The sequence below is a fragment of the Hydra vulgaris genome, chromosome 03 (genome assembly GCF_038396675.1).
Source record: "Hydra vulgaris chromosome 03, alternate assembly HydraT2T_AEP".
NCBI classification, from domain to species: domain Eukaryota; kingdom Metazoa; phylum Cnidaria; class Hydrozoa; order Anthoathecata; family Hydridae; genus Hydra; species Hydra vulgaris.
The window spans coordinates 5,503,597-5,513,313 of NC_088922.1; the positions used below are offsets into that span (position 1 = coordinate 5,503,597).

Below are 9,717 nucleotides of genomic sequence, written 5' to 3' on the forward strand. Positions count from 1 at the left end.
TTCAAAATCTCTCGTTGATGCTTTGGAACCATTTTCCTCGTTATAATTTTACATTTAATCATTTACCTAAAAATCATTATTTTAAAAAGGTAATGTTGTAAGTAAAGCAAGATACAATGTCTATAAAATTTTTTGCTTTTATTTGTAAAGAGATATTGCAAACAAATTCCCAAACAACATTCCACTCTCACACCAATAGTGATAATTTATTGTCCCCTATAACATAGACGTGCAAATGAGCTTCTAAAACTTTTTTAATGGCTGATTCGGTAAAATCTAGTGATCCGTGAACACATCCAGTCCATTGAATACAAGCAGACAAAATTTCTTTTGAATGACCTTTAATTATTTGGCAGTTCAGAGAAAAATATCCTTTTCTGTTTTGATACAGTTTTGCATTTTCTCCCTCGGGACTTGCTATAGGATATGCTTCATCTATTGTTACAAGATATCCTGGAAATCGTCAAAGTTCGTAAAATCTAAAAAATTTAAAAATACTGTTAATTTATAAATAAAACTTTAAATTCATAAAAAGAAGCAATAGCTGACATATATCCTTTATAGTACTACACACACAAACACACACACACACACACACACACACACACACACACATATATATGTGTGTATATATTTATTTAATCGGGTATAGTTATAGTTATTATAATATAATTATTATGATAATATAAATACTTTCTCACCTGTACTGAACCAGTAGCATAAAACCGACATACAATTGACAGTTGTTGTACTGGTGAAATGTATTTATATAGTATAAAATAAGGATTCATTAGTAATTCACGCATGAATTGATTAAATTGAAAAAAATTCTATGTAACTTTTTACCACATATTTATAAAATGATAATGGCGATTTGTTTTTTTATTTCAAGTTTGCTTTCAAGACTGGTCTTTACCGAACTTAAAAAAACGACTTGAAATCAGATTGTTCAAGAACGAATTCATTTCAAGTTTGTTTCTTGTATAACACTTTAGTCAGACTTCAGATTTGAAGTATAACTTGAAATTTCAAGTTCTCTTTTTGCATTCGGAAAAGATTTTAGCTTTTTCAAGTTGGCTTTTCAAGTCTAACTTGAAAATGACTGGTTTTCAAGTTAGCTGGTTTTAGACTTGAGTTCAAGTTCGCTTTTTCCATTTGCTTAAGTCGAATTTTAGACTTGAAGTATGACTTCAAATTTCAAGTTCGCTTCTTGCATTCCACCCTAATTGTACTTAATAGTAACGGTTCTTAAAACGGTTTCATTATTTCACTCTAATCTTTTTTTACACTAATTGATTATTATAACTAACTCACATTTGCAGAAATATTATTAAATAAAAATAAGGAAAGTAAAAGAAATTTTAATAAATAAAAATAAGAAATAGGCAAATGAAATAAGTATTATAAAAAAGTATACAAAAGTAAGAAGAAAAAATACTAAATAAAAATAAAACACTATCATACTGTTCGTATTTTAGAAATCAGAAACTTTATTAAAATAGACTCATTTAATACCGTATTTTATAAGTAATTATTTGAACTTATGATTAGTAACTGTTTTAACTTATGGCAAGTAATTGCAGTTAGGTCAATTAACAATAAACTCTAAATTAGCTAAACCATCAAAAACTCATTAATAATAAGATACGAATTTTAAAGTAATTAGTAACGTGTGATAGTACTTTTTAAGTAGTAAACATAAAAAAAGACGTAAAAGATGTCATAAGTAGTAGGATTTAGAGACGATTTGTAGCATTAAAAAAAAGCTGTTTTGAACACGAAGATTCTTATCTAAATAAGCTTGCAAATTAATTTAAGACAACTTGCTACAATAAAGACAGCGGGTTGTCCATGAGATTTGCAAATTAAATAAGCCGGCTACTAGCTGGCTAGAACTCATAATTATAAAACACTGTTTACTTGTTACTACATTTCATTAGCCACAAGTAAACAGTTATTTTCTTTTTTATCTACAAGATAGCAGATAAAAGTCAATACAAATCGAACCACAGATATAACATTCACCGAATGTTGGTTTACTTTATTCATATATAAATTCAATTATTTTACATTATTGTACTTTATTTAATATATAAACTCAATGTTATTTATGATGTTTTTTAACCTTCTATTATATATTTCTTACTCAAATTATTCCACAGTATTATTATTTATTTTTTATTATATATTATTACCATATCAATTTTTAAACTAGCTGATACTGGTAATATAAAAAAATCTTTACTCGACATCAAAAAGATCTTCATCTTTTAAAATTTTTTTTATAATAAAATTTAGAAATAAAAAAGCCAGGAATAGTTTTGAGTTTTAAAAATTATCTTCAAAAGTTCATATCATCGTATTCATTTTCATTTTAGCTTTCAATGACACTTATCTCTGAGTTTTTTTCATCTTTTTCTTGTTGCAGTTCTGAGTCAATCTGAGCATCTCAATTTTTCATTATGATAACAACATTAATTTGTTTTCCAAAGGGTTTGTTTTACCTTAACAACTTCAGCTAACAAAATCAGAAATTTCTTTAGATATATGTGGGTTCTTTAGTAATAGTCTTTATCTGATTATTTGTAGTTTGATTACTAACTGGGCTCATAACGCATGAGCCCAGTTAGTAATCATATTTTACAAATCATACTTAACGCATGGATTATTCCATTGCGTCAAGTATGATTTGTAAATTTAACGATTTTTTCATTTACCGGTAATTCTGTTAATGAAAATTGAAATACCGGTATATCGGTAAAACACCAGTAGATATATTGATATCTATAAATTAATACAAATATAACGATGTAATACCATTTTTATTAAATAGCATTTCTTAAAAAGTAATTTTTCAAAAAGCTTAAATTATTCAAAAATTGTGTCTCCTTGATAATCTTTCAGGTTCAACACTTGGTGGACGAATAGTCATTAAATAATCAAAAGCTATTTGAGCAAACTTCCCACGTATATTTTCTTGCCTTAAGTATTCTAAATCTTCATAAAAACAAAGAAGAAATTAGGAATAAATTTCTTTCAGAATCTTTTTGTTACGTTTTTCTGAGGTTATTCCTTGATTCTGTCTGTTTTTTCTGTTTACCATTTGGTTTAATAGTAATGAGATTGTTATTCAAATCTGAATTTATTATTTAAGTGTCTCGGAATGCTGTCGCCAGATTCCGCATTAGTCTTCAAGATGTTTTGTAGAATGTCAACAATACTTTTAACAATTGCGGCTTTACTGCTGATATTAAAAATAGCGTACTCATCTTTAACAGAAACATTAATCATATTTGGGTCTGTTATGTAATGTAAAATGTCTGGAAACATCGTTCTTTTCTCTTTGATACAACTTATTAATTTTTTTTTATTGCAATAATTGAAAAGGCATTTTGGTTACTTAACCAAGTATAAATTTTAATGTTAATCGGCTTCATAGGTTGTACGCTTGATATTATATTTGAAAGTAAATTTACTTTGCTTTCATTAAAATTTATGTGCATATTTCAAACAGTTATCACTTATGTACTTTTTAGAACAGCATCTTTAAGTTTTAAAAATTGTTTCAGCATGCTTGATAAACTACTCAATTTAGTTTTACAATCTAAAATTTGTGAAAGTTTATTTCCGACACCCAGTGGGCACAGTACGTTTTTAAAACGTTCTTTAGACGTTTTTATTAGGTTTAAACCTAATAAAAACGTCTAAAAAACGTTTTAAAAACGTACCTTGCCCACTGGGCAGTTTCTTAAATGTATTTATGCAGTAGTTTTTCATTTTTGGTTGGTCATTTTCTAAAAATTCGTACAACTCTCCGAAATTTTGTAGTTAAAGAGTTTACTTCTGCGTTTTGTAAAACAAAATATGTAGTCTCGGTTGCTTCACGGTCTACTTAAATGTTTTCAAGTTCAATTTTTGAATAGTCAGAATCACCATTAATTATTAAATTAGCATTACATTCATCAACATCTTGTACATCTATTGTACTGATATTGTAAAGTACTTTTATCATTGTCAATTGTCGGCCATGTATAATACATATTTGATAGTTTTTATTAAATAACTTCGCCGTTCTCTTATTAACAGCAGCTCCGTCTGATTTTATGCAGACAATATTTAATAAAGCTATGTTTAGCTTCTTTTCAATTAGTTCTGCGCATGCCTTACAAGGTCCATAAATGCGGTGAACCTGAGGATTGTAATACCGTAAAGACCGGTATTACAATCCCAAGCGTCAAGCATTTTTTCTTTAAGCATTTTAGTCCGATTAATGTGATTATCACGAGCATCATTGTTAAGAAATATAAATTTTTCTTTGTATTTTCTCATCTTAAAGGGCTGGTAACGAGCTGCGTTTACAACAAATGTATTCCGTTCACCATATGCATGGCAGACAAATTTTTAAACGTATTATATTTAATTTTTTTCCCATACAGAACATTTTTTATCTTTGTTATATATAATGATCAAGTCATCGCTTTCTGTTGATCTTTTATTATGTTCTGTATTGAACCTCTATTGATCTTTTATTATGTTTTGAATTTTTTATACCCAGCAAAGATCAGAAACAAAATCAATTTTAGACATTGTTCTAGTACATTGTTGCAGTAAACATTTTACAGCTATGCAAGCGATCTTTGACTACTTTTCTACAAAATAAATTGTATGAATCTTTATAGATAAGAAAATTTTCTAGCAATACCGTTTTGAACACACCTTACATACGCTTTGTAGCAACGTGAATGATAACAAACATTAATCGCAGAACAACTTTAGAAGTACATTGCTCATTGCTACCTATTTGTAATAGAAAGTTTGTTTTACTTTTATATTTAGCTGCAAGTCGCAACTTTCCAGCATTGTAAATTTACAATTGAATTAAATTTTGGATTTTGGATATTTTTACAAACTTTTATAAATGAATACACCGTTAAATAAAATACCTAATATTTAATATTTATATTTATAATAATTTTTAATCAATCAATATAAAACTTTATAAGAATAGTATAAGAATTTACTCTTTTAACAATATTATTTCAAAAATAAGTAAATCGCTATGAAAATAACGATAAAAAAAAAGCTTAACTGAATTATAGTATTTTAGGTACACTTTCTTACAGATGATCCATATAACAATGATAGTAAATTAGGAAAATTTGACTTTGTTTTTATTAAATTTGACAGATTAAAACCTCTTACTTTTTCCTTTAAATTTATTAGAATCTACTAAAGCTAAAATAATTGCTGTCATCAACGTTTTTGATGTTAAACTTTGTTTTTTTCAACTCCTTTCTATATTAACTTTATTTGTAAATCTTTGATAACGAGAATGATGATACTAAAAGCTGATTTGAACTAAATCTGAAACAACTGCAAATTGTTGTTGGTGTCGTACTTTATCTAAAAGTTGTTGTTGAAGTTGTACTTAATCTTTTTCGCTTAAATGACAACAACTTTTTACAAATAATTCTCCGTTGCAATTTTAACCTCTTTATGCTTGGCAATATTCTGAAAACATTTTAAAAGAAACTCTATTAAATTTGACAAAGGTCGTGTTTCACATCGTCTTTAAAATGTATCAAACAAGTTTTACACTTCGCAATTTGTTTTTGTTTTTAAAAAGCAACGTTTGCCATCTTTTTAATGTAATGTTTTGCATAAAACCATTACATTTTTTATTTAATAAAAAACGCTTTAGGTAAACCCGTAATATACACTGTTTTCAAAATGTCAAAAATCGATAAAAAAAAAACTTGAATACAACACGCGTGAACGAAAGGTTAGAATAAAAAATTACTTAATGTAGGCAAACTATGTTGTTTCACATTGTTAACGTTTATATTTTCGTTTCACTAATTGTTAAAACGCAATGTTACTTATTTACTTTGAGCAACATGGCAATAAATGAAACTGAGCAAAATGACAATGAATGAAACAAATAGACCTGCGTACGGCCTAGACCCAGACGCAGATGACAATGCATACCACCAACTTTTTCAAATATTCTCTTAAATACATCAGAGCTAACTCTAAACATCAAGTTTTTAAAAAAAAATAAAGTGTTTGTTTAAAAAGTTTTTCAAAAAAGATAAAATAAAAACATAAAAATTTTTCAGAAAAAAATTGATATAAAGCTAGATATATACGTATTTCTGCCTTTTTATTAGTTTTCCGCTTTTTTGACAGGATGCTTCTTGGAATAATTTTATCAGTTTTCCATTTTTTTGACGGGATGCTTCTTGGAATATTTTGCTTATGTTGTTATGATTTTAGTTAACTTGCTAAAGTTGCTATTCATTATAATCCGAGACTAAGTAAAAAATGTATTATTTAGTAGAGAGTCAAAAAATATAGTGAAATAACTTAGAGTTTTTAGAGAAAGTAAAGCTTACTAATTGTAGCTAAGATAAGTAGATTTAATAAATGTAAACCAACGTTCGTAAAATGGCAATTTTTAGATGCATTATTAGTATTGGATGTTTGAAAATTTGTTAACGCCGGTCATTCACTTTAAACTTAGTTTCTAGCTACTACTACTACTACTCCTGCTGCTGCTACTACTACTGCTGCTGCTGTTGCTGCTACTGCTGTTGCTGCTACTGCTGCTGCTGCTACTACTACTACTGTTACTACTACTACTGCTACTACTACTACTACTACTACTACTACTACTACTACTACTACTACTACTACTACTACTAATACTTATACTGCTGCTACTGTTAATGCTACTGAAACTGCTACTAAAACGGCTAAATTCTCTACTAATATTTAAAGATATGTAAAAACACGGTGAAAAGTGTCAATTTATCAAAATTTAGATTTCCATAAATAAGTTACCCTTTCTATATTACACAAGATTTAATTATTTTGAAATATTTTTTGTTTTGAACCTTTTAGATATTTATTCGTAATTTGTAAGTGTCTCTATTTTCCTAAGTTTGCGTGGTAGTCTAAGAAATAAATTTGAATGTCAAAATGACGTTCATAGGAAGTAGTTATTTTTGTTATAATATAATGTATAATTACTTTAATTTATTAAGTTAATGGAGTATTTTTAACTTTAATTTATTAATAGTATTTATTAATAATAATAGTATTGATGTATTTTTAATTTGTAATTTATTAAGTTAATTAAGTATTAAAAAAGTAAGAAGCATCTGTTGTAAAGAGTTGGAGAATAAAAATTAATTAACGTATTATCAATTTTATATATTAGATGTAAATAAGTAAATATAAAATAAAAACAAATAAAAAAAAACAAACATTAATAACATTTAATCTTTAACTGGTAAAAAACTAGTAAAGATTTCAAACATTGTTCAAACATTTTTTTTTTTACCTAAATTTTTCCTTTTTTTTAGTGATTGGATCAATACTGTACATCTTGGCATGGTGGTTTTATCCCAAATTACCATCAAATTCAAACGTAGAATTATCAAACATAAATAATGAAAAAAGCTAATTCGTTATATATATATATATATATATATATATATATATATATATATATATATATATATATATATATATATATATATATATATATATATATATATATATATATATAAATTAGGCTAGTTTAAGTTGTATAATTATCGCATATCTTCCGTTTTTTGTGAAGCAATTTCTCTTTTTTTCTCTTCATCAACCCTAGTGATTTCCTGCTTTTTAATTAACAAGTTTTAATTTACGAGATTAAATAATTTTTTCATGATTTGATCAAATTATATTAAACTATAATGTTTTTTTATGTTGAGTCTTTGTCTCAAGAAATAGTAGAGAATTTATAATAAAATCTTCTTTAGATCCAATATTAAATTGAAAAACTTTGTTCTTGATAATAGTTCCAGCAATTCTTTAACTCAATATTAGTGATCTGATAAGCATTTTTTGAAACTAAGTAAAAAATTGAAGTTTAAAGACTTTTTTAAGAAAAAGGGCTTTTTAAAATTGCTTTTCTGACCTGATCTATATTTTATGTATATTTTTTAGATTCTTTTCAATAACTTTTTAGTTTTTGGTGAATCTAAAAAAAAGCTTTCAATTCACTTTTTTGAAAAGTTTTTAACTTTGGAATTTTAATTTCTCTATTTGCTTTTAAGACTTAGCGAACGAAAATACTTTTTATTCAGAACGATAAACTAAGTTGCAGTTATCAAGAAATGTTTTTTCGAATTTTTCTCCAGAGCTAAGTAGTTTAGCTTAATTTAAGTTAAGACCTAATCTATAGCCACTTCATTTAGTTATGAGAGTCTCTAAAAAACATTTGAACTTATCATGTTCCGATCAACTAATAATTATTTAACTCCACTATTAGATAAGCTGAATATTGAAAAAAAAAGTATTTTACTTATGGGGGATTTTAATATGGGTATACTAAAATATAATGAATCAAATCCCATATCTAGCTACCTTGACTCGCTTATTTCTTTTTCATTACATCCTGTTATTATTCTACCAACATGCATAATAGCTAAATCGCAAACACTTATTGATAACATCTTTATAAACTTCAATTCACCTGACCAAATCTCTGGCAATCTTACTATTTCAATATCTGATTATATGGCTCAATTTATCTGCATTCCTAGAAAAACTAATCACCCTAAAAAATGTATATCCTACAGGCGATGCTTCAAGAACTTTAGCAAAAATATATTTATTGAAGATGTCTCCGACATTAACTGAGCCCTATATATTAAAAAAGATGATGATGTAAATCAATTTATCCGTTTTCTTTTAAAGACATTTGAAAAAATATTAGATCAGCATGCTCCATACAAAAAACTAACTAAGCAGCAAATTAAACTTAAATCAAAACCATAATTCACCAATGGGCATAGGTGCTGGAACATAGCGTGCAGGATGGGCAACTGCTCACCTAACATTTCTGCACCGGGGGCAGAGGATATCTTACCCCCCCCCCCTCCCTCCAAAATGTTACTATCCGCGATTCAAAATAGCGATAATTTTATGCACTTCGAAGAAAAAAAACTTTCGCATTCAAAAGAATGCAAAAGTTCTTTTTTTTAAAAAAAGAACATTTGCATTCGATAAGAAAGTACTTTAGCTTATCGATATTTGTATTTAACTTCCTGATGTTGATGTGTATTACCATGAATTTTCCTATATTAGTTTTGAGTTCAGCTTTAAAAGTTTTAATAACAAAATATGTAGAGTCAAATACCATTCTGTTATAAAAGAAAATATTGCCCTCGTATAAATATTTTCAGTTTTGAAAACGTCAAAACGCAACTTTTGAAAGTCTACTGTTTCAAAGTCATTATCCATGACAAAAAAGAGAACTAAATTAAGAATTTTTCAATAGAACTCGATTATTAAAAAAATTTCATTGTACAGAGTATAGAGTACAGACTCCATGAAAATGAAATAAAATTTAAAAAAGCAAAACTTGTTTCAAAGTTTAATCTTGCGTAGTGATGAATTTGCTTCAGAATTACACAGGAAGGCCATCAAGAAAGCTACCACACTGAATCTCGAGCTGCCTAAGGCTTATCATAGTTCCACAGTTAATGCTCCTAATCGTTTCTCGCATGAAGCTCAAAGCCGTAATGTAGAACAATTAACTACAGATGTTATCTGGAAGAAAAGTCTCTTCAAAGCCATTGACCACTCAGTTGCAGAACTGCAGCGCCGTTTTAACCAAAAAGGATTGCATAAAATTGCAAGCACAGAAGCTATTTTGATAGG

The 9,717-nt window shown here is 27.3% G+C and overlaps 1 protein-coding gene across 1 annotated transcript in view; it reads left to right on the top strand.

Moving 5' to 3' along the window:
- LOC100205577 (solute carrier organic anion transporter family member 4C1) overlaps positions 1 to 7,754 on the top strand; it is a 33,970-nt gene extending 26,216 nt beyond the window's left edge. Inside the window, exon 10 of the mRNA XM_065792121.1 lies at positions 7,368 to 7,754. Within this exon, the coding sequence (XP_065648193.1) occupies positions 7,368 to 7,468 (101 nt within the window). The 3' untranslated portion in view covers positions 7,469 to 7,754. The remainder of the gene's footprint in view (positions 1 to 7,367) is intronic.
- The last annotated feature ends 1,963 nt before the right edge of the window (positions 7,755 to 9,717 follow it).